This window comes from Tupaia chinensis, unplaced genomic scaffold (assembly GCF_000334495.1).
Source record: "Tupaia chinensis unplaced genomic scaffold, TupChi_1.0 Scaffold000201_2, whole genome shotgun sequence".
NCBI classification, from domain to species: Eukaryota; Metazoa; Chordata; class Mammalia; order Scandentia; family Tupaiidae; genus Tupaia; species Tupaia belangeri.
Window position 1 is genome coordinate 453,670 of NW_006159677.1, and position 24,766 is coordinate 478,435.

Below are 24,766 nucleotides of genomic sequence, written 5' to 3' on the forward strand. Positions count from 1 at the left end.
AAAAAAAAAAAAAGGCTTTCATTTCTGTTTTTGATTTCCTACCTCCTCTTGCCAAAATTTTGAGGCAAAATATCAAAGCAATTCAGGTAATGAAACTGTGGTGACCTTTGACACTCTCTAAGTTCCATTGCAGTATTTTCCTAACTGGCCTTCCTGCGTATGGTCTGTCCCCACTCTAGTTCTCCTTGAAAATGAATGCTAAGTGGATTTTCCTAGTGTATTGCTTTTATTTGTTTTTCCCAGTCCTCACTGGCTCTCTGCTCCCAACCAAATTAAGTCTCTCAGTGTAGACCCAGCTTACCTTCTGACTTTTCTACATGAGCTTCGCTTCGTACGTGACACACAAGAGTCTTATTCAGACAGGCCTTGTATTGTCCTAACTCAATTAACAGAGACCAGCTGCCCTGATCTTACCTATTAAAATCTTATTTATGCTTCACCACCCAGCTCAGGCAGAACTGAGGATAACAGAGGACAGGAACTGTTGAATTACCGTGGCCAAGTGTTCTCTATAATATGGACGTCGTAATCCTTACATCGTGCAGTTACGGCATAAAGCAAATAGATAGTGTTTGCTAAGTTCTTGGCACAGTTACCGTCCCTCCCATTTCATCAACATTGATGAACCAAAATGCTTTCTGTGCCCCCCCCCATTCTGAAATTCACACCAACTGTAGTTTATGTAAAAATTTATTTGACCAAAATGTAGAAAAAGTGATACTATTACATATGATACAGTTCGCAAGAATGTAAAGTGTGGGTTTTATTCCATTGCACAGTCTGCTAGTGTATCTCCTGGGTAGTGTGATGCTTAATAAATAGGAGCGAGGGGCAGGGGGACTCAGAGAAGCTGGAAGCAGGGGGATTTTTATTCAGAATGGTAAACCGCAGTTGGCCCCGACATTGCTGGGGATGTGGAATGTTTCAGCTCTGAGATGTCCACTGAGAAAGCAGAAATACAGCAAAGCTAGAATGTGCAGCCCTGTCTACACGATACTCCATATCCAGTTTAACCAGGAGCGTCTTGGTCTTTTAACTTGGTCCCAAAGAAGGAATGAAAGTCTCAGGTAAGTAAACCTTCAATTCGCCATTCCCTGAAGTAGGGACATAAAATCAATGACCTCTTTTTATCCCTACTGTGATTCCAGAGAAGTCCCTTCTACAGAATTTTGTGAATGAATGAAACTCTCTTTGCTCCATGTATTGATGGCGAGCAGCCGTTCTGATCTGAAGAGGACCGAACGCCACCATATCCCTGCTGAATGGATGGCCTTAGAGCAGACAAACGGGGGTCCATAAAGGAATACAACACATGCTCTTCAGAGAATCACTTTGAAATGAAAGAAATATGCGGAAGAGCCTAACAGGATCTATCCAGAAAATGTCTGGGTAGTTGCGGCTAATTCCTAAGCATTCTCATGCCGACTGCTCAGATGTTTGTTCTGCAGAGTGGAGGGCGGAGAAGGGCCAGAATGATCACGTTTATCTGAGGTTTATGACTTCCCAACATAGTCCCCCCACTTTTTTTTTTCCCCCACTCTGGATGGAAAATTCCCACTCATTTAATGTAATGGTCCACAGCCTTCTATAGGCTGTCGTTTGACCAACTGTGACCCCAAGGTTATATTCTTCAGCGTTTTAAATTGATCTATGCTAAAGAGCAGAGTCTATTCTTGAAAGTGTGGGATGGTCTCTATTTTCCTAGGAACCAGCTGCCCTCAGTCTGATGCTCACTATGAAATACCCTGCCTACCTCAGGAATAAATGCAACTTAAGGATAATAACAGAGCTGAAAAAGCTGGTGCCATTGGAAAGAAGGAAGGAATTCGATTTAACTGGTGCTCAAAGCTTCTCAGATACAAAATATTTGGTCATGTGTTCAATAATTTGCTTGACATTTCCAGCAAAGCGAAGATGCAATAACAAAAAAAGAAAAAAAAAAGAACTTCTTATAAGAGAAGAGAAAGACACGGAGCTCTGGCGTTTGTGTTGGAACAAGACTCTTCTGTTTTGGTTATATACAATTAAGTTCATTTAGTGTCTGATCCAGTGTCTGATGTAAGCCCACGTTCTCTTCTTTGGCCTGGGCAAGTTTTTCTGGTGAGGATTAAGAGTAGGGGGGGAAAAATAAATTAATTAGCCATCTTTGTTAAAGAAAAAAAGAAAAAAATTCTAAACCTCGTATCGCCAGATTGAAAGTCATAGCAGAGGGAACCAGCAGTTAGCATAATGGCTATGTTGTTGGACTCCCACGTAGTCGACCGCGGTTCGCGTCCCGGACCCGGTGGCTTAGAACTCACACCGGGCGCATGTGCGTGCGTGCTCAAGATCCCGAGAGGAGAATGGAGGAGAAGGGATTGTGGCGTGACCATCCCCCCTGGGGGGTGATTTCTTGCTTTCTGTCTCTATGTCTCTCTTTGTCTGGCGAGCGCATGTGCCCTATAGCGAAAACCTCTCCAAAAAAAAAAGTCATAGCAGAGAAAATGGTTTGCATTTTAATTACAGCAGAACACCATGGAATAATAGGGAGCAGGTGCCAAAGTTGGTAGTCAGTTACAAGGTAACAATAGGGTACCCAGTTAAATTTCACACAAACCACAAATATTTAAGCATAAGTATATCCCAAATGTTGCATGAGATATACTTGTGTGAAAAAATATATATATATGAATTGCCTATTTGAACTTCAAATTTAACTGGTATAGTATCTTTCTTGCTGAATCTAATAACCCCCAAGTCAGGATGCCTGGATTTAAGGCTCATTTCTACCACTGGAGGAAGTCATTGAACCTTTCTAGGTTTCAGCCCCCCCCCTTTATTTTTTGGAGAGGTTTTCGCTATAGGGCGCGTGCGCTCGCCAGACAGAGAGAGAGAGACATAGAGACAGAAAGCGAGACATCACCCTCCACGGGGGATGGTCACGCTGCAATCCCTTCTCCATTCTCCTCTTGGGATCTTGGGCACGCACGCACACGTGCCCGTGAATTCTAAACCACCGGGTCCGGGATGCGAACCATGGTCGACTACGTGGGAGTCCTACGACATAGCCATTACGCTAACTGCTGGTTCCCCAGTTTCCCCCCTTTTTTAAGTGGGGATTGCAAAACACATGTGTGGAGAAGGGTTATGATAAGAAACAAATGAGAAATGCTTCAGAACCTATGAAGTGATACACAAATAAGATTTTAGTCCTCGATTTGGGTGATTTAATACACTTTCCCCCCCTCGTGTCAGAGAATTAGTCCTTGAACCTTTGGTAGGAAAATAGTACCCTGCCACCCAGCTTTCTTTTGGAGCTTCTGGGAATGGCTGTTTAAATCCCGGGCATAATTGTATTATTGTGTCTGTATATTCAGCACAATGGCGTTAAGCCCCAGGTAAATGCAACATGATTGAAATTTAAGACAGACTACAGGCATGATAGTAAGTGACTGAGTTCATGAAAAAAATGAAAAAACAAAACAAAAAACACTTAGAGCTATGCATGACAGAGCACTGGTTTGTAATGAGTGATGGCGGATAAAGGACAAAGCCAAGACTCATTAAAATACTGGAGGAAGAAAGCAGAATGCGTCATGAAAATGTGATATGATCAACCTGGAAATTTTCAAAAAGGAAAAAAAAAAAAAGGGTGTAGAAGATGGCAACCTTTGTACCTCACCGAACCTTTCATTTGTTAAGGCATTACAAAAAATATTAAGTGACTATAATCTGAGAGGATTCCATCAGAGAACAGTGACCTGGGCCTATCCAATTTGAATGAATCGACGTTCACTAAATATTATATATAAGCTAATTTCTCTATTATCTCGTTTAATCCTCAATAACTAGAACATCACTTTTTTTTCTTTTTTCTTTTTTTTTTTTTTAAAGTTTTTGCTATAAGACATGTGTGCTCCACAGAGAGATAGGAGAGAGGGAAAAGTGAGAACTTCCCCAAGGGAAGATGGCCACACTTAATTCCTTCTCCTCCATTCTCCTCTCTGGGGATTTTGGGCACGTACACACACCAGGCATGATTTTCAAGCTACCGGGTCTCAGATTTGAATGGCACAGCCTGCCAGGTGGGATCCAGTGCCTTAACTACCACGCCACCTCCTGGCTCAAGACATGGCTTTTATTTTGCAAAAAAACTAAGCAATTTGTTCAGGGTTGCACAGCAAAACCGAAAGAGCCAGGATTTAAACTTGGGTCTCTTGACTGCAAATCTCGACCTTCCTTTTACCTTGTCACTCGGATTCCCTGGGATCTGTTTTGCTATTAGGTCTGAATAAACTAGTTTTCCCCCAAAAGTATCAATTACCCTTGGGGACTGTGACAAGGCTTACAGCCTATCAGCAGGCAGCGAGTAGCAGAACTCCATGGCACTCATCTGTGTAAGTGAAGTTCCGCTTCGGTGTTTGGGTAGGCGGACTGACTAGCTAGGCAGAGCTGCAGAGTTATTTCAAAGGGTGGAGACTTGAAATGTCTGGAAAAACCCTGGGTGCAAACAGAGCGCAAACAGCACTCCCTCACACAGTGTGTAATCGGAGGGCATATGTGTGACAGTGTGTGAAGGGAACTGATTATGCAAAAGTCCAGTCAGGAACAAAGCAGTTAGGGTCGGAAAAGTGTGGGTCGTTTAGGGGAGGTGTATTTTGGAAGAATGAATACAAAGAATTGGGATAGGGGTTCCTAGCCAAATAGAAAAGTTATAGAATGAGGAATAACAAGTATCAGTGACCAAAAATTGATCATCTAATTGGAGATTTTTTTTGGGGGGGGGGAAAGGTTTTTGCTCTACGGCGTGTGCACTCGCCAGAAAGACAGAGACAGACAGAAAACGAGAAATCGCCCCCCACCCAGGGGGGATGGCCACGCTGCAATCCATTCTCCTCCATTCTCATCTTGGGCATGCACGCACACGTGCCCGGGCGTGAGTTTAAGCCTCATCTTGGGCATGCATGCACACGTGCCCGGGCATGAGTTTAAGCTGCCGCTGCGTCCGGGACTCGAACCACAGTTGACTATGTGGAAGTTCATCAACATAGCCATAACGCTAACTGCTGGTCCCTAATTGGAAATTTTCATGCCATTTCCTGGTTCAAGGGCTAATTTAGGAGATGTGGCTTCATCATCAAAATATATGTTTCTAGGATAATTTGAGGTAACGGTTGTGTTGGGATGCAGGGGAGAAGTTGGATACTATTTCTAATTTGGATTATCCTGGAAAAAAATCTATGATTTTTGGTCACTGTAAGCATGGCCTTTTAATACCCACAGGCCAACTTGATGAATTGTTCTTAAACCAAAAAGTTCCTGGTTATAGTTAAGTGTGAAGGGATATTATATTTCAAAGTCTTAGGCAGCTCTGTCTGAAACTTGGGAATCACCTCACTTTTGTTTGTCATCACAGTCACCTCCACTCCCTTTCCTGGTTAATGGGATGCTCTTTAATTCCTTGTACCGTTTTCTAAGGGCAGGAAATAGAGTTGAACTTCCCTGGTGAACTTCCTCCCAAGACTGGGTGCTGGATGAGTGTTTCATAAACAACGAAGACATGGGAAACCCAGCCACCATTCACAGAGTGTACCAGAGAAAACAAGTGTGAGAAGGTAGAACGAGGAGACCAAAATGCCATTGCCGCTGTTTGAATTCGTAGCTCAAGCCCTACTCAGGGTAGCCTCATTTTAGACCTAGGCCTTCCGGTTTTTGCAAGTCCTGCTAACTGTTAAGCTGCCTAAGAGATTTATAGGGATGAGTCCCATCCAAAACGATTTCTATTTAAGGCATAACTACTGGCATGAAGTTTCAGTTAGCTAATGCCGCTGTGTTTAAGATCTCATGCCAAAATGACTTTTGTTTTCATGTCTTCAAAAAAGAATCATGTGGGCGTAATTTTTTCTTTTCTTTCTTTTTTTTTTTTTTTTTGGAGAGGTTTTTGCTATAGGGTGTACGCTCTTGGCAGAATGACAGAGACAGACAGAGAGACAGAAAGCCAGAAATCATCCCCCCGCCAAGGGGGATGGCCACGCCACAATCCCTTCTCCTCCATTCTCCTCTCGGGATCTTGGGCACGCACGCACACGTGTCCGGCGTGAGTTTAAACCACCGGGTCTGGGACTCGAACTGCGGTCAACTCCATGGGAGTCCAGCGACATAGCCATTATGCCAACTGCTGGTCCCCTGGGCATAATTTTCTTATTGTGAGTAAGAGAAGGCTAATTGCCCACTTTTTATTCTGACCACGGTCAAGGGCATCACTGCTAACGGTTCAAAGGCGGCAAGTGGAGAAAATGAAAATGAAAGGGCGTGAAAATGAGGACCGCCTATCTTTATTTCAGTCACAGAGTCGACAGACACATCAGAAGAAGACTTGAGAGATCAAACCAGGAGGCAGGCAACCGGAGCTCCGAGAAGCCCATGGGAGCGTAGGCACCACAGCGAGAAGGCAGACTTCGGTATTGCTAGCGTACAGGGTAGCACCCCAGTTGCCTCTCAGAGAGAGGTCATGTCGTTGAGAGCATGGTCCAGCTCCTCGCTGATAGCTTTATACTTGAGCTTCTGAGCATATAGCTCGTCTACAGGGCGGAGGTCCCCGGGGACAGAGTTGAGAAGAAGAGGTACAGGGAACGGAACGTGAGGGACGGCATGGAGTACCACAGATGAGCGATGAAAGGAAGAAAACAGAAGTGAGAAAACCCAGCAAGAACCAGGAGGAATTGCGTGCGATGTAAAACAAAACAGAACACAACCTATGGAGTGATTTCTGAGTGGTTTGAAGTGCTGTAGGAATCAGCAGCCCTAAAGAACCTTCTAAAGAATGCCTAGGAACAGAGCTTCCACCACCACTCCCAATCCCCACCCTCAAGTTATTTCTGAATGCCAGTGTCACCCAGACCAAAGGTTACACTCTGGAATGAGGTTACACTTTGGAATGAGCTTTTTACCTTATATGGAAACCTCACTTCTCAAGCCAAACACTGGGACACATGGTCTGAAGAGTGCGTTTGTGAACCCTTTTGAGTTGGAATAAGCAGTTCGGGAGATTTCCTTTGAACCTCAAGAGTCTGGAATCTCTGGGCTCGATCATAAACATGGGACAGAATTTTTCAGAATTGGAACTTTTCAAGAAATGCTGGGATAAGCTTTGCGCTCCCTGGGAGAGAGCTTATGTAAGAATGCAAGGCATTTTTAAGAAATGGAAGGCATCTCTCAGAGATGAGTGCATTGAAGGAAATTCTAGAGACTTTTTTTTTTTTAAATCAGAGAGCCATATTTGGGTCTCTGTTACTCACATGTGGAACGAATTAAACAAAGACTTCCTGAAAATGGCAACTCGAGTCCGAATTTGACTGGCACTATCCGATTCTGGTGCTCCAGGCTTCCAGATGTGCACTCTATCTCTTAAGGCAAACAAAGGCCGACTCGCCCCTTACACAGACTTCTCCAACCACCTAGAGATGTGTCAGGTAGTGGGAAGCACAGCACACACACACACTTAAACGCGATTCATTTCATACCTTCCAGGTCATCGATGGTCTTTTCCAGTTTGGCAACCGTTCTCTCTGCAAATTCGGCACGGGTCTCAGCCTACACGAAAAGAAAGGAGTCACTCCCACGGCCTGAACACCAGCCCCAGGAGAAACGGAACTCCCCGGCTGTGACCACACTCACCTCTTTCAGTTTATCAGAAAGGAGTTTAATTTCTTCTTCATATTTGTCCTCCTTTTCAGAATACTGTAGGAGAAACCAAAATATGGCTTGAAAAAGAAAAACATAAAAGAAGGCGGGATCCCTGTTGCTCGGAGACAGATCTCACTGTAAACATGCCTAAAAAGTGAGGTCTGCTTTGTCAGGCACCTTTCCAGGCAGATGAAAGGAAATACAAAATGCAGAGAATCCGGGGGAGTGCTCTCTAGGATGGTATCATTCTGAAGGCCTGAACTGATAGAGGTAAAAGGATGATGATGGGGCAGATAACTGGGACCAGCAGATGGCGTAATGGCTATGTTGTTGGACTCCCACATAGTCGACCGCGGTTCACGTCCTCTTAAGAACAACAACAAATACTACCTAAGGCCTTTCACAAAATCTGGCCCAATCTGTGTCTACAACCCAATTTCCCACCAACTTCCCGAGGGTGATAGCCACTCCTCGAACATATTCCATATGCACTCCAGTCTCCCAACCTATGTTCATAAATGTCTCTCAGCATGGAACATTCCAGTTCCAACAGAAATTACATATATATCTTTCAAGGCTCAACTCAGATTAATACTAACATTTATTAACCACTTGCCGTGGCCCACGGCATCACAGAGAGATACCCTGCATCCATCCTAGTTTACAGATAAGGAAAAGGTCACAGGAAGATGACGTTATGTGTCTAAGGTCCCATCGCCATGAAGTGACAAAGCCGTGAATATAGTCGGACTTGCATTTGTACTCTTGGCCATTGCCACGCACTGTAGCCTTTTAATTTTATTTTTTAATGAACTTACTTTTAGTTTTTTGTCATATGGTGCAGGCACTCAACAGAGATAGTGAGAGGGAGAGTGAGAAGTCACCCCCCGGGAGGATGGCCGAGCTGCAATCCCTTCTCCTCCATCCTTCTCTTGGGATTTTAGACATGCGTGCACATGCACCGGGTGATTTTCAAGCCGCCAAGTCCAGGACTTGAACCTCAGTCAGAGATGTGGGATTCCAGCACCTTCACCACCACACCACCTACTAGCACCTAGTACAAGCTTTGTAAATGTCACCTCCTCGGTGACACCTTTCACAACTTATCAAAGCTCTTGAAGAGCGGGTGCCATTATCACTATATCTTCTGTCCCCCTAACCTAGGGAAGCATTTGGCATGCACACATGAACTGCATAAACCCATGACATACTCTGTCCGAGAAGATGCCAGACACGGTGCCAGTACAAGGGACACAGCTCTCAACAAGGCAGATGTGGCTCCTATCCTCAAAAGTTACCTTCCAGCCGCCACTTCTCAGAAGTGATGCTTAACCAGAGGCTTAAAGACTAGATAGGGGCTGGGGCCAGCAGGTGGAGTGCTGATTAAAAGTGTTGGACTCCCACATGGATGACTGCAGTTCGAGTCCCAGACCTGGCGGTTTGTTTTTTCACTTTCTCTCTCTTTATCCCTCTCTGGTAAAATGAAAATAAATAAATAAATGGATAAAGAGAAATAAAATAATAATTTTTAAGAGGTTTTTGCTGTAGGGTGCGTGTGCTTGCCAGAAAGAGAGATAGAGAGACAGAAAGTGAGAAATCACCCCCAGGGGGGATGGCCACACCGCAATCCCTTCTCCTCCATTCTCCTCTCAGGATCTTGGGCCACGCACAAGCGCCTGGCGAGAGTTTAAGCTGCCGTGTCCAGGACTAGAACTGTGGTCGACTACATGAGAGTCCAGTGACATAGCCATCAAGTGAAATCAAATAATTCTTAAAAAAAAAGAAAAAAAAAGAATAAGGGTTAGGGCGCCAGCAGATGGTATGGTGTGGCTAAGGTGTTGGGCTTCCACGTGGCTGACCACAGTTCGAGTCCCAGACCTGCAGGCTTGCTTTCTCGCTCCCCCTCCTTGCCCCATATCACTCTGGTCAAAATTTAAAAAATAATAATAATAATAAATAAGATTTTAAAAAAAATTAAAAAAAAAGAATGAATAGGGGTTTATTATCAAAAAGAGTAGAGGCTGTGCCAGGCTGAATGAACAGCAAGTTCAAAGAACTGGAGGTGATGGGGGAACGCAGAATGTCTGTGACAATTTCAGTGCAACTGGAGGGGAGGAGGAGGAAGAGTAAGGAAGAGATCAGGCCGGTAAATTCAGCAGGCTGGGCCACAGAAGAGTATGTACGCTGTTAATACAGTTCTATCCCATAGTGAATGCTTTGGATAATGTTTCTCTTCTCTCTTTTTTTCTTTTGCTTGCTTGTTTTTGGCTACAGGGTACATGCACTCACTAGAGAGACAGGGAAAAAAGAAAGCATCCTCCGATGGGTAATGTCATGCTGTAATCTCTTCTCCATTTCTTCCTTCCTTTTGAGATTTTGGGCATGCACACACATATACTCAGCATGTTTCACTAGCCTCTTGATCCAGGACTTGAACCACACCGTTGGCCATATGGGACCCAGCTGCCTTATCCACAAGGCCATGGGATTGGCCCTGGGTAATGTTTGAGCCTAAAAAGTCAAATCCCACTTCTACCATCTATTGCTTGATCTCTGAGAAAGTATTCATGTTTCTGGAAGAACCAGGGGATTCAGGTGAGAGTGATGCTCTGTATTTATTTATTCATTCATTCATTTTAATTTGACCAGAGAGAGAGACACACAAGGGAGGGGGGAAGGGGAGTGAGAAAGTCAGTCACCAGGTCCGGGACTCGAACCATGGTCAGCCATGTGGGAATGTCCAGTGCCTCAACCACCATGCCAGTTGCTGATCCCATGAGGCTCTGTATTTATATGATTATGCTCAGCTCTCTCTAATAGAAGCCTCATATTCCTTCTCCATCCTCAGGAGGAGGAGCGAAGAGAGGGTGCTAAGCCTTCATGCAAGAGGACCCAGTAGCCTGCACGAGAAACCCAGCCCCTGGACAGCTCTTTCTGTAGAAGAAGAAACTCTGCCTGCTGGGCACCAAAGCTAATGTTAAACCAATAAAATAAAGGTCTAATTCCTGATACCCTGGCACATCCCCTATACCTGGAGGGAGATAAAAAGAACAAAGCCCAGCAAGTGACTCTCTAACTCAAACCAATCACCAACCTTTTCAGAGGCGGCCTCGAGCGACTTCAGGTTATTAGTGACATTCTTGAGTTCTTCTTCCAGGTCACCACATTTTCTGCACAAAGACAAAGGATTTTTCTCCCTTACACAGGCCATTGCCCCCTAAAAGACGTTTTTTAAAAAAGGAGAAATCTATGCTGCCGGGCCCCCAGAAGGAATGCGAAGGGAAAAATGTCAATGGATTTTTCTGGGCCCTAATACCGTGTACTTATCAACACCCTATCATACCAAGCATAGGCGCGGCAAGCCGAGGAGTACTCGGAGGGTTTGTAAAGGACTCCTGGGCTCCTGCCAAGAGTGAAGCAACAGGGAACTTGCGAAACCTATGACTGACGAGGCCTCGGACTCTGGAAGGTCTAAGAATGAGCTCGAGCGTAGGAGGCAGGGAGACAGTGATCACCCTCCACACTGGACGCTCCAGGAAGCAAGCGCAGAATGGACCTGTGAAACCAGATCGCTCCCGGCGCTGCAGGATACTCTGTGGGGCTGAGTTCTTCATCGACGACCAAGAATTCCCAAGGCCAAGCAAGGGGAGAGGTGTTTTATTTGGAGCTTGTGGAATCCTGGTCAAGCTCCTCACCTTCCTCCACCCAGGAATGTGCCGTAGCCAGACGCTGACGTCAGGGACGAGGCATTTAAGCACGGATGGGGCAACCTCCCTTCCATAGGTCGGTATTCTGCTAAGAAGGTACAGCCTCTCTGGGAAAATGGAATTCCTGGGCTTCTCTGCTACCTACCACCTGTCTCACCTCTATTTCCTAATATCCTGTGGGAAAAGTCAACATGTGGGCGCCAAGTCCCAGGGCAATCAAACCACCACCAGCCATGGAAACAAAGAGGGAGGATGAGCCATGAGTCCTGCATACGCGTCCACTTAAATAGACGGCCCCAGTTCAGGTCGATTCTCAACACAACCAACTCCCTCCCACTCCGTCCCAGGAGTTGAGCCAGGACCCCTCCTGGTCCCGTTCAGCCACTCACAGTTCAGACACCTCCGCACGCTCCTCTGCCCTTTCCAGCTCGCCTTCCAGGATGACCAACTTACGAGCTACCTGCAGAGACAGAAAGACCCGACTGAAGTGGACCCGGCAGCCACGTCCAGCGTGGCCCCGTCCGACCCAGACCGTCTGCACGGTGGGGCTTCCTGCTGGTTCTTCATCTCAAACAGTCTCAGGACCCTACAGGAAGTCCCCAAATTCTCTCCCTTGGGCCCCCGGAGTGAGGCAGATAAGAAGAGTTGAGTTTTGGCCTGAAGATTCACAACTTAGGATCACAAGCCTCCATTTTTGGCTAAACTGCCCAAACACCCAGCTGGAGGGCAAAAGTGAGTCGAGTCATTATTTTTCACACCAAAGTTAGACAAGTGCCCACAGAACGTTCTGGCCTTGCGGGAGAGACGGTTTCCTGGCCAAGTAGCTGTCTCTGGAAAAACAGATGCGCGCACAAAAGGACAGCTGACCTGACCAAGAGCTTCCTTTAGGCGACCCCACAGTTCTCCCTATCCGCAGGGCCACTTCCTGCCACTTCCTCCCACTTCCTGCCACCGCCGTATCTCCCCCGCTCCACTCACCTCCTCGTATTTGCGGTCGGCCTCCTCGGCAATGTGCTTGGCCTCTTTGAGCTGCATCTCCTGAATCTCCATCTTCTCCTCATCTTTCATGGCCCGGTTTTCAATCACCTTCATTCCTCTGCAAAGAGCACCGTCACCGTGACCACCCTTCACTCAAACACCTCCACCCAGGGCATGTGCTCATCGAAACACGTCTCAGTAGTCGACCGCGGTTCGCGTCCCGGACCCGGTGGCTTAAAACTCACGCCGGGCGCGTGTGCGTGCGTGCCCAAGATCCCGAGAGGAGAATGGAGGAGAAGGGATTGCGGCGTGGCCATCCCCCCTGGGGGGTGATTTCTCGCTTTCTGTCTCTCTGTCTCTCTCTGTCTGTCTGGTGAGCCCTGTAGCAAAAACCTCTCAAAAAAAACAAAAACAAAAACGAAAACCAAACCAAACAAAAAAAACATGTCTGGGAATTTACTAGGCATGACGGTGCAGAGATGAAAACTCTGCAGGCCCTGCTGCGGTCAAGTTCATGTCACTCCATCTTGACTAACTGCCGGGCACTGCCCTCCGTGCCTTCGCCTTTACAACCACCCTGTGCATCAGGGGTATGATTCCATTTTACAGACAAGGAAACCGAGACCTAAGAGAAGTGAAGTACCTTGTGAAAGGTTTACAGTTAGTAAGCGGCAGAGCTGGGACTCAAACCCTGATGATCTGGCTCCAGTATCAGGGCTCCCATTCTATACTCTTTTTTTTTTCTTTTTTAAAAATAATTTATTTAATTCCATTTGTTACTTTTTTTTTTAAATTAAGAATTATTTTAACTTTATTTTATTTATTCATTTGACCAAAGAGGAACAGAGTGAGAGAGAGAGAGAGAGAGAGAGAAAGGGAAAGTGAGAAAGCAAGTTGCCAGGTCCAGGACTTGAACCACAGTCAGCCACATGGGAGTCCAGCACCCTTAACCACCACGCTACCTGCCAGTCCCTAAAATAATTCTTTTAAAGAATGATTTTATTTCACTTGATTTATTTTAATTTGACCAGAGGAGATAGAGGGAGACAGAGAGAAAGCAAGCCACCAGGTCCAGGACTCGAACTGCGATCAGCCATGTGGGAGTCCAGCAACCCCAACCACCATGCCACCTGCCGGCCCCCTATTATTTTTTTCATTTGACCAGAGAGAAACAGAGAGAAAAAAAGGAAAACGGTTAAGTGAGAAAGCAAGCCACCAGGCCCAGGACTCAAACCGCAGTCGGCCACGTGGGAATCCAGCGCCTTTAACCACCACACCATCTGCCGGCCCTCTACCCTCCTTTTAATAACTGGTAACAAGATGGGCTTGTGAACCAGCAGTAACCAAAGTGTGATTCGAGGTCTGTGCCAACTAGCTGTGGGATGCTGAGGAGCAGGAGTGGATTCTGCTGCACCGGGGTTGGAGGGTGGGTCACAAAAGGCTCCCAGAGAAAGTGATACTTACGCTAGGCATTCAAGGGTAAGAAGAGTCCACATGTGAACCAGGACAGGAATGATATTGTGCAGCGAGAGAGCTGTACAAGAAAGCTCCAGAGAATGGGCTAGCAGGTGGTGAGATGATGCTGGCTGACTGCACAGTTCAAGTCCCGGGCCTGGCAGCTTGAAAATCATGCTGGGCACACGTGTGTGCGTGCCCACAGAGAACAATGAAGGAGAAGGGATTGTGGCATGGCCATCCCTACTGGGAGGCTTTTGCACTTTTCTTTCTGTCTCTGTCTGGTGAGAGCACATACTCTATAGCAAAACTAAAGAAAACGGGAAAAGAGTGGGGCTGGCAGGTGGCGTGGTGGTTAAGGACACTGGACTCCCACATGGCCGACTGTGGTTCGAGTCCCGGACCTGGAGGCTTGCTTTCTCTCTCTCTCTTGCTTTCTCTGTCTCTCCCCGGTCAAATTTAAAAATAAAAATAGAGAACCAGCAGTTAGCATAATAGCTATGTTGCTGGGCTTCCAAGTACTCAACCGCGGTTCGCGTCCCGGACCCGGTGGCTTAAACTCACGCCAGGCGCGTGTGCGTGCGTGCCCAAGATCCCGAGAGGAGAATGGAGAAGGGATTGCGGTGTGACCATCCCCCCTGGGGGGTGATTTCTCGCTTTCTGTCTCTCTGTCTCTCTCTGTCTGTCTGGCGAGCGCACGCGCCCTATAGCGAAAATCTCTCCAGAAAAAAAAAATAATAATAATAAAGTTAAATAAAATATTTCTTAAAAAAAAGAAAAAAGAAAGAAAGATAGACAAAGGGAAAAAAGAAAGCCTTGGAGCAATGAAAGCACGTATTTTTGGTAGCTGGCAGGAAGGTCAGGGTGGCCGGATTGCGAGCTGCACACCTGAACGGCACACTAAGGGCTTTATGCTGAAGGGACAGAGAATCTGGTTTGGGTGGTTTCCTAACCAGGAAAGAGTAGAAAGTACGATGATGAATGGACGGCGGTGGGAAGACCAGGTAAGAGGCAGGTGCTAACCAGGTAAGGAATGAGGAGGGAGGGCCTGAACTGAAAGCGGATAGAGCTCATTTGGAAAGAATATGGCGTGCTGGGGGCAGCTAGACCTTTGCGACAGCTCAGCGTCTGACCGTGAAAGGAGCTCCCTCTGGCCTGTACTGCTCAGAGACTAGATCAGACCAGAGACTTCCAAAGAGGCCGACCCGGAAGAACAGGTCATCAACATTCGGCATTGTGTCCGCCCTGAGCGGAAGATCACATTCTTCCAGCTGTCCAAGAAATTCTTTCTCTTTTCTGCCCAAGGGCTCATGCGCTCATCAGACGGAACAAGCACTCTCCCAATGGGACCCCGTCGTGCTGCAACCCTTTTTCCTCCATTTCTCTAGCCCATCGGGACTTGGGGCAATACACACGTGTACAAGCTCCCATTGTGTTTTTTGGGGGAAAGGTTTTTACTATAGGGCGTGTGCGTGCCAGAATGACAGAGACAGAGAGATAGAAAGTGAGAAATCACGCCCCAGGGTGGATGACCATGCTGCAATCCCTTCTCCTCCATTCTCCTCTCGGGATCTTGGGCACGCACGCACATGCGACCGGCGTGAGTTTTAAGCCACCGGGTCCGGGACGCGAACCACAGTCAACTATATGGGAGTCCAGTGACGTAGCCATTACGCCAACTGCTGGTCCTTCCCACTGTGTTTTGCAAACCACCAGGGGCAGGACTTAACTCACAGCTGGCCAGTAGGGATAAGGCTCCGTATGCACCGAGCGTAGCCATGTGGCCCCAATAAATTCATTCGGGCTCGTATTTCCCTTCTCAGCTAAGCGTGAAAACCTCCTCCACACCTGTACAAGGGCTTCCCCTTCGGTATATGTGCAAGTTTGCTGGGATGTTCCCTGTTGGAAAAGCCTCTGGAAAACCTTCTGTGGTACTCAAACGATCAAAGTGACTTGCCTAAGGCTACACAGTAAACGGCACTGGGAGGACCCAAATCTTTTATTTAAAAAAAAATTTTTTTTTTTTAGAATTATTTAACTTTATTTATTTTATTTATTTTAATTTGACCAGAGAGAGAGAGAGAGAGAGAGAGAGAGAGAGGGAAACTGAGAAAGCAAGCTGCCAAGTCCAGGTCTCGAACCGCGGTCGGCCATGTGGGAGTCCAATGCCCTTAAGCACCACACTACCTGCTGACACCAGAGGACCCAAATCTTGATCCTCCAGCTCCCAGTGGAGAATTCTTTATAGTGAAATACAGTAGTTCCCAACAAGGGTGTCACCAGTGGCTTCTGGTCACAAATGAGTGACATTCCCAGGGTCTGTTGGCTTGCCGTCGGAGAGGCCCTTGAGGTGCACACCCGGCTAGACCGGTCTGACTGTGAATTTGGGTAGCAGCTAATCCAGGCCCCAGGCACCATCACGCGCCCTCCATGACTGGATTCTCCATGACTACCCTGGGCTGTCACCCTCTGCCTCTGTTCAGTGGCTGAAGCAGTCACTTACCGTCATGGCTGTCTACAGCATGAGAATTACATTTCCTCTTTGGGCAAAATGCAATCTCCAAGATACCCTAATGCATTTCTTTCCCTTTTTAAAAATAATGATTTAATTGACTTATTTTTTTCATCCTTGCACAAGGGCCATGCTCATCAACTTTTCTGTATCATTCTGCTGAAGCGAGCGCCTATTAGTTTTTATTTTTCAATTTTTTTGCAGGTTTTTGCTATAGAGTGTGTGTGCTTGCCAGTCAGAAACAGAGAGACAGAAAGCGAGAAATCACCCCCCCGGGGGGATGGCCACGCCGCAATCCCTTCTCCTCCATTCTCCTCTCGGGATCTTGGGCACGCACGCACACGTGCCCGGTGTGAGTTTAAGCCACCGGGTCTGGGACTCGAACCGTGGTCGACTACATGAGAGTCCAGCACCATCGCCATTACGTCAACTGCTGGTCCTGAGCTCTTATTATTTTTTAATTTGACCAGAGACAGACAGACACAGAGAGAGAAAGCGAGAGAACAAGCCACCAGGTCTGGGACTTGAATGGCGGGGGGCCATGGAGGAGCCCTTTAATCACCACACCACCTGCCGGCCCCTCTTTTTATTTTTTTTATTGCCATGGGACATCTGTGCTCACCAGAGACAGAGAGAAAGGGGTTAGGAGATACCCCGCCACTCAGTGGGGCACGGTCGCATTTCTGTCCCATCAGGATTTGGGGCACGCACACACCCCGTGTACTTTCCAAGCTGCCAGGGCTAGGGCAGGGGCTGGGGCTGGAGCTGGGATTCAGACCCCAGGTTGCCATGAGGGGTTCAACCCTTTCACTCATTACGCTAAGAGGCCAAATCCCTCCACAGTTGATCTCTAATTTCTGGGTAATGGCACAATCGGAAATGAATCCTTTGGAAGTGTTGGGAAAACAACCACCACCACTGGCCCGACCCACACCGACGCCACACAAGGAACCCATTTACCACCACCCGGAGAGACTACGGCCTCTGTGAAGGACACAATCTGCCCTCAGTCCTCCAGAGCCTGTGCCAAGGCGTGCCCGAGAGTGACCCCGCTCCCGATGGCAGAGCACCCCACTGGGGGCTCGAATACAGAGCAAACGCCATCGGAGAGAGACGCAACATCGGCTGCAAATACATCAACGGCCCTGGTTTGCACGTGTCCCTAAAATACAGTTGTCACCACCCAGGAGCCAAAAGTGCCCCCTCCCCAAAAAAAACAATTAACAAGGCATTTAGCCTGATCCAAGTTTCCACTATCCCCTTTCTCACATCGCTCTGAAAACCGATGTCTCTAGAACACCCAAGAGAGGCTCAGAGGCTTTCAGAGAAAAATACATGAGCCAGAGCTTTGCAAAAGGACCTAATGACCTTTCAGTCTATCCGCCCCTTTTTATTTTTTAAACTTTATTCATTGTCATTATTTTTTATTTTAGTTTGTTTGTTTCTTTGTTTTTGTTTGTTTGTTTGTTTGACCAGAGAGAGAGAGAAAGTGAGAAAACAAGCTGTCAGGTCTAGGACTTGAACCACAGTCGAAGTCCAGCCGCTTCCACCACGCCACCTGCTGGTCCCATGCCCTTACTATTTTAAAAATTCTTTTTATTATTATAATTTTTTTGGAGAGGTTTTTGCTATAGCGCTCGTGGGCTCGCCAGAAAGAGAGAGACAGAGACAGAAAGTGAGAAATCACCCCCCAGGGGCGATGGCCACGCTGCAATCCCCTCTTGGGATCTTGGGCACGCATGCACACTTGCCCAGCGTGAATTTAAGCCACCAGGTCCGGGACTCAAACCGCGGTCGGCTACATGGGAGTTCAATGACATAGCCACTACGCTAACTGCTGGTTCCTGCCCTTTTCATTTTTTTAAGATTTTTGCCACAGCGCACTTGAGCTTGCCAGAGAGAGACAGCGACAGAGAGAAAGTGAGAAAGCATCCTCAGGAGGGATGACCATGCCACCATCCCTTCTCCTCCATTTCCCCCTCGGGATTTAAGGCCCACACGTTCAATGTGATTCTCAAGGTATCGGGTCGAAGACTCGAACTGTGGCCAATCACATGGGTATCCAATGCCTTAAGCCCCACGGCACCTGCTGGCCTCGTAATCTGCCTACTTTTGGACCTTTCTTTGCCTATTAGATTTTCTTCATGGTTCCCATAACGATAAACATCCCTACACACAGTTTCCAGCGGGCACTGCCATGCGTTGGCATGGGCGTGGCCATGGGCGTGGCCATGTGATCTTACTTTTGCTCCAGCTCTGGGAGGTCAGCAATACCATCCCCATTTTCGGAAGCAAAACGCAGATGCCACCAGATTTGAAGCATCCTCACCTCTCGCTCTCATCGGCCGCCTTTTCCGCCTCCTCCAGCTTCTGCAGGGCCGTGGCCAGTCGTTCTTGAGCCCTGTCCAACTCCTCCTCGACCAGCTGGATGCGTCGATTGAGAGCTGCCACATCCCCTTCAGCCTAGGGAGGTCAGAAGGATAACCAGGTTAGGAAGGAACAGGCTGGATAGGTGGCGTGGCGGTTAAGGGCACTGGACTCCCCTCTGGCCGACCGCGGTTCGAGTCACGGATGTGGAAGCTCACTCTCGCTCAATATTAAAATAATAATAATAAAGCTAAATAAAATAATTCTTTAAGAAAAAAAAAGAAGAAGAAGAAGAAGAAACAGACCCACCAACATCAAGAGCCTGTCGTGCCCTCCCTGGAGCGAACCCGATCTCCCTGCTAAAGTCTACCCAGGAATCCAGCCTGTGACGAATTCACACTCTCTTCTCTGGAGAATATAAAATGTCGCCACCACAGCAGGAGGTTAGTGGTTAGGGCACTCGACCCCCACATGGCTGACCGTGGTTCGAGCCCCAAACCTGGTGTCTTGCTCGCTCACGTTCTCTAACTATAGCAAGTTTAAAAAATAAGTAAAGGGCCCGCAGGTGGCGTGGTGGTTAAGGGCGCTGGACTCCCATATGGTCAACCACAGTTCCAAGTCCCAAACGTGACAGCTTGCTTTCTTACTTTCTCTCTCTCTCACTCTCGCTCTGTCCCTCTCTGGTCAAATTAAAATAAGTAAGTGGGTAAATAAAGCTAAATAAAATACCTTTTTATTCCTAAAAAAAAAAAAAAAAAAGTCTTATTGCCATAGTTTTACCTTATTTAAGCCTAACATATCTGTCACCCATTCTACAGATAGGAAAACTAAGGGGTCCAGCTATGAGATGTGGTTTTTCTGTGACTTCTTAGAGAGACCTCTTCAGTCCCCACCCAGGGCTCTTCCCTTTTTGAACTTGCCCTCAAGTCCTGTGCAGATGTCGAGGAAAGTTACCCTGGGACACCCACTCTTAGGAAGGAATATTAGGGACCTAAGGAAGGGGCACAGTGAAGGTGCAGCTAAAGAAAAGCTAGCTTCAGGGACCGACGGTTAGTGTAATGGCTATGTTGCTGGACTCCCACGTAGTCGACCGCAGTTCACGTCCTGGACCTGGTGGCTTAAAACTCACGCTGGGTGTGTGTGCGTGCGTGCCCAAGAGCCCGCGAGGAGAATGGATGAGAAGGGATTGCGGCGTGGCCATCCCTCCTGGGGGGTGATTTCTCGCTTCCTGTCTCTCTGTCTCTCTCTGTCTTTCTGGCGAGCGCACACGCCCTATAGCAAAAACCTCTCCAAAAAAAAAAAAAAGAAAAAGAAAAGCTAGCTTCTTCCTATCAGGACAAAGAAACACCAGGGCCAGATAATAGTACAGTGATGATGCAACTGGATCCACATGGGAAGGTCTCAGGTTCACTTCTCGCTGGCCCCTCTGTATACATCGGGCCCTTGTACGCCCCTGATCCTGGCCATCTGAAGCTGGGGGTGGATCGCTGTATGGAGACCCTGTTGGGGATGCAGTCTCTGTCTCCCTCACTGAAGAAACAAATGAATACGCTTAAGAAACCACTGGGCTTGGCCCTGTAGCACAGTGATTAAGGGAGCCGAATCCCACATGGCCAACCAAGGTTCGAATCCCAGTCCTGGCGACTTGAAATACATGCTGGGGGTGTATGGGGGAAGTGCTTGGAATTTTCATGGGATAAAGAAAGAAATGGAGGGAAACAGATTGAGGCATAATGATCCCGAATGGGGGTGCTTTCTCTCTCTCTCCGGCAGATGCATGAACTTTCTGGCAAAACAATAAATACATCTGGAAGCCATCAGGTGGCATGGTAATTAAGGCACTGGACTCCCACATAGACGACTGCAGTTCAAGCCCCAGACCCAGGCTTGAGAATCACACCAGGCACATGTGCGTGCAGGCCCAGATTCCTGAGAGGAGACTGGACAAGGGACTGTAGCGTGGCCATCTCCCCTGGGGGGCGATTTCTCACTTCCCTCTCTCTCTCTTTGCACACAAGTGCACTATGGGAAAAGAAAAAAGATAAAAGAAAAACCAAAAACAAAAAAACAAAAAAAAAACCCGAAAAGAATTAAAGACTACTCCTTGTTCTGCTCTCAGTTTACCAAGTAAAAAAAAAAAAAAAAAAGAAGCAGCAGCTATCGTGGCTGAAAAACAGAATCAGGAAGCTTTCTCAACGCAACCTCTACAAGTGAACATAATGAAGAGTCCAACAAGTGAACATAATGAAGAGTCCACAGGTGTTACTCCTAACAACGTCCCCCTGAAACACCAACGTGGAGAAAAGCCATTAAAACCACTGATGGAGGGACCAGCAGTTGGCATAATGGCGTAATGGCTATGTCGCTGGACTCCCACGTAGTCGACCGCAGTTTGAGCCCCGGACCCGGTGGCTGGAACTCACGCTGGGCGCATGTGCGTGCGTGCCCAAGATCCCAAGAGGAGAATGGAGGAGAAGGGATTGCGGTGTGGCCATCCCCCTGGGGGTGATTTCTCGCTTTCTAGTTCTCTGGCAAGCGCATGCTCCCCTATAGCAAAAACCTCTCCAAAAAAAAACCACTGATGGAGAGAGTAGGCACCGGCAGGTGACGTGGTGGTTAAGGGGATATGGACTCCCACATGGCTGACTGTAGTTCGAGTCCTGGACCTGGTGGCTTCCTTTCTCACTTTCCCTCTGTCCCTCTATGGTAAAATAAAAGTAAACAAAGTTAAATAAAATCTTAAAAAACAATAACAACAAAAACACTGATGGGGCATGACAGTAGATGGCTTAGAAGTTAAGGCACCGGTTAACGGCCAACTCTGTAGTTTGAGTCCGGGACTCAGCAACCTGAAAAACACACAGAATGCAGATGTGTGTCCAAAATCCTGAAAGGAGAATGAAGGGGGGATTACGGTGTTGCCACCTCCCTTCCCCTAGGGACTTTCTCATTTTCCCTCTGTCTCCCTTCAGCCAGGGAACATTCCCCCTGTGGCCAAAAACAAAAACAAAAACCAAACAAACAAACAAACAAAACCCACAGATGAACTATCTTAAGAAAGGTCACCCAGCCTTTCTAGTGAAGGGGGTCCCTTTACTCTCTCCTAACTCACTGTCCTACGAACACCACTCTCTAATTCCAGAATATTGTCATCATCCCCAAAGAGAAACCCTGTACCCATGAGTAGCCGAGGAAGTGATGTTTTTAATAAGAAGTATTTATTTCATTTTATTATTATTTCTTAAAGAATTATTTTATGTAACTGGATGTATTCATTTACTTTGTTTCCCCTAATTTGACCAGAAAGGGACAGAGCAAGAAAAGACAGACCAAGAGGGAAAGTGAGAAAGCAAGCCGCCAGGTCCAGGACTAGAACCGCAGTCAGCCAAGTGGAGAGTCCAGTGCCCTTAATCATCATGCCACCACTGGTCCCTATTATTATTTTATAGTTTGCTACAGAGTACATGCACTCACCAGAGAGAGACAGAGACAGAGAGAAAGCAAGTCACCAGGTTTGGGACTCAAACCATGGTCAGCCATGTTGGAGTCCGGCACCTCCACCATACCACCTGCTGACCTCAAGGAAGTGATTATTTTTAAAAGAATTATTTCATTAAACTTTATCTATTATTAATATTTTTTCATGACTTTAACTTACTTTATTTATTTATTTAAATTTAACCAGAAAGGGACAGAGTGGGAGAGAGAGAGAGGGAAAGTGAGAAAGCAAACCACCAGGTCTGGGATTCGAACTGTAGTCAGCCATGTGGGAGTCTAGCATGCTTAACCACCATGCCACCTGCCAGCCCCAATTTATTATTATTATTTTATTTTTAATTTGACCAGTCAAAGACAGAGAGAGAGAAAGTGAGAAAGCAAGCTGCCAGGTCTTAGACTCAAACCGCCATCAGCCATGTGGGAGTCTAGCGTATTTAACCACTATACCACCAGCCAGCTCCAAGAATGTGATTTTTAGGATCCTACAGAGGTGCTTAATTTGTGAGTTGTGGGTTTTTTTTTTTTTTGCTTTTCTTTTTTTTTTTTTTTTTTTATGTGGCTGCTTTTCTTTTTTTTTTTTTTTTGCTAAGGGGCATGCTAGAGAGAGCAGAGAGAAAGAGAGAAAAAAGAGAAATCCCCCCATGAGGGATGGTCATGCTGTAATCCTATCTCCTCTATTTCTCCATCTTTTCAGGATTTGGGGCACACAGGCATACACGCCCAGAGAGTTTCTCAACCTGCTGGATCCGGGATTCAAACCATACAGTCAGTCATTGTGGAATCCAGCTGCCTTAACCACTATGCCATAGACCTAGCACCAAGATCTGTCTTTGAAAAATTAAAAAATAAAATAAAATTAAAAAGTGAGCAGTTCCTAGTGTGGAAAATTCCGAATGCCAGCAACCATTGCTTTTTGGTAGTTTGCAACCCTCTGGAATGGAAAGAGCCCTGAGCTACACACACACCTATGTCTATACCACCCGGTGTCTACGTATTTTTGAAAAACTGCTAGTCACTGCTAGTCATTTGGGGCTCCACCCCTTCCTGCAATCAAAGCCGGCCACAGGCTACAAAGGATTTCCCTTATAAGGTAAAACAGGCTTGCTAGATACATGTGGCAAAGGAACAGGAAGAAGCCGGTTAATCACACAAAAATCTAAATGAAACCAGCTGTCGGGAAGGCAGGCCCAGAGCTCTGCCACACGCGCCTCTGGGCTTTTTTTTTTTCCCTCCTCTACAAGAAACTAAGAGCATTTTTCCCTCCCCCTCTGGTCTCAGTTCCTCAGTCCTGGAACCATCTTAAGACACTCCCTTTCCTGACTGAGAGAAGCATGCTTTTTGCTTTTGCACAGCGAACTTTTTCAGAAGTCTGAAACTTTCCAAAATCCATCTTCCCTCCAACGAGAGACTCTCCATGCCTAAGTCTTGGCTCCCGGCTGAGGGCCATTTTTGAAGCAGAAGTCATTGTCCTCCAGCGAGATGACTTGGGATGAGATCAGAGGAGCGTTACGTGTGTGAGAAAAGAGGCCAGACCAGCTACCGTTTGAGGCTCTCACCAGATTCCTAATGCCTCTCCACGCCAAAGCAGCCCGAGCGGGATTAAAGGCTGCAACCCCAGCCAAAGCTGCAAAGCTGCAGCGGTAGGTTGGAGCAACCAGCTCCTGCCCGTGTGCTTACCGGATGATTCAATGCACACCATCCGCTTCACCTACGCTGGGGCACCGTTTGCATTTGTGGGGTCCCTCCCCAAGTCCCAACAAGCCAGCTTTTAGGGGCTCGGGGCTTCCACCTCATCCCCACCCCCAAACCAGCTCAGTCTTCGGAAGTCTGGCCCGCCCTGGTCTCTCCTCCCAGCAAACTTTGGAAGACTGCTCAACTTTCATTTTCAAGCTTCCCCCGTCCCCTCTAGCTGAGGCTGCCCGGTCCTGTGCGCTGAACAGGGCACAGAAAGCCCCAGGAATGCTAATCACACCCCATGAGTCTTATTTGTGTCGGTGCTCCCCACTTCCCTGCCCTGCCTCCAATAGACTGAATTCTTCCCAGGATAGAAACAGGAGGGGAAAAAAAAAAAAAAAACCACACACACACACACACACACAAATTGAGCACCTACTAAGTGCCAGAGTCCTTGCTGGGAGATTTTACTCCTGCGGCCCTGCCAGCTCTCTAAGGTATTATTATCACGCCTACTTTACAGATGGGGAAACCAGCTCCCCCAAATTAAGTACCAAGTCGTTGAGCAAGTAAAGGGCCAGAGATGGGATCCGAACGCGGATCCGCACCCGGCCCCAGGCGTTGTCTGTCCCAGGGACAGTCAGCGGACGGTGAGGCTCTCTGCTCTTTAGACCTATTATCTGGGTCGGCTCCCAGCCCCCCGCGACACACACCGAGAGGTCCCCGGATCGCGGGTCGCGGGCCCCAGTGCAAACATTCCAGGGGCCTCCGGGAGGAAGGCGGGGTCCAGCGGCCCTCGTTCGCCCGAGGACCAGCTGGAAAGAGAAAGGCCGGCGGCCAGGACTGAACTTCCGCCCCCCGCCTGGAGCAGACACGTCGCCGCCGCGCCCCTGGGAACGGCTGGGAAAGT

The 24,766-nt window shown here is 47.4% G+C and overlaps 1 protein-coding gene across 2 annotated transcripts in view; it reads right to left on the reverse strand.

Moving 5' to 3' along the window:
• Positions 1 to 672: 672 nt before the first annotated feature.
• TPM4 (tropomyosin 4) overlaps positions 673 to 24,766 on the reverse strand; it is a 35,153-nt gene continuing 11,059 nt past the window's right edge. Inside the window, exons 3-9 of one of the 2 annotated variants that reach the window (XM_006147199.3) lie at positions 18,647 to 18,780; positions 12,351 to 12,468; positions 11,762 to 11,832; positions 10,760 to 10,835; positions 7,657 to 7,719; positions 7,503 to 7,572; positions 673 to 2,097 (exon numbers count right to left, since the gene is read on the reverse strand). In XM_006147199.3, the coding sequence (XP_006147261.1) occupies positions 2,015 to 2,097; positions 7,503 to 7,572; positions 7,657 to 7,719; positions 10,760 to 10,835; positions 11,762 to 11,832; positions 12,351 to 12,468; positions 18,647 to 18,780 (615 nt within the window). In that variant the 3' untranslated portion in view covers positions 673 to 2,014. Of the gene's footprint in view, positions 2,098 to 6,297; positions 6,561 to 7,502; positions 7,573 to 7,656; positions 7,720 to 10,759; positions 10,836 to 11,761; positions 11,833 to 12,350; positions 12,469 to 18,646; positions 18,781 to 24,766 lie in introns of those variants that run through there. The other variant, XM_006147200.3, reaches the window with a different exon arrangement.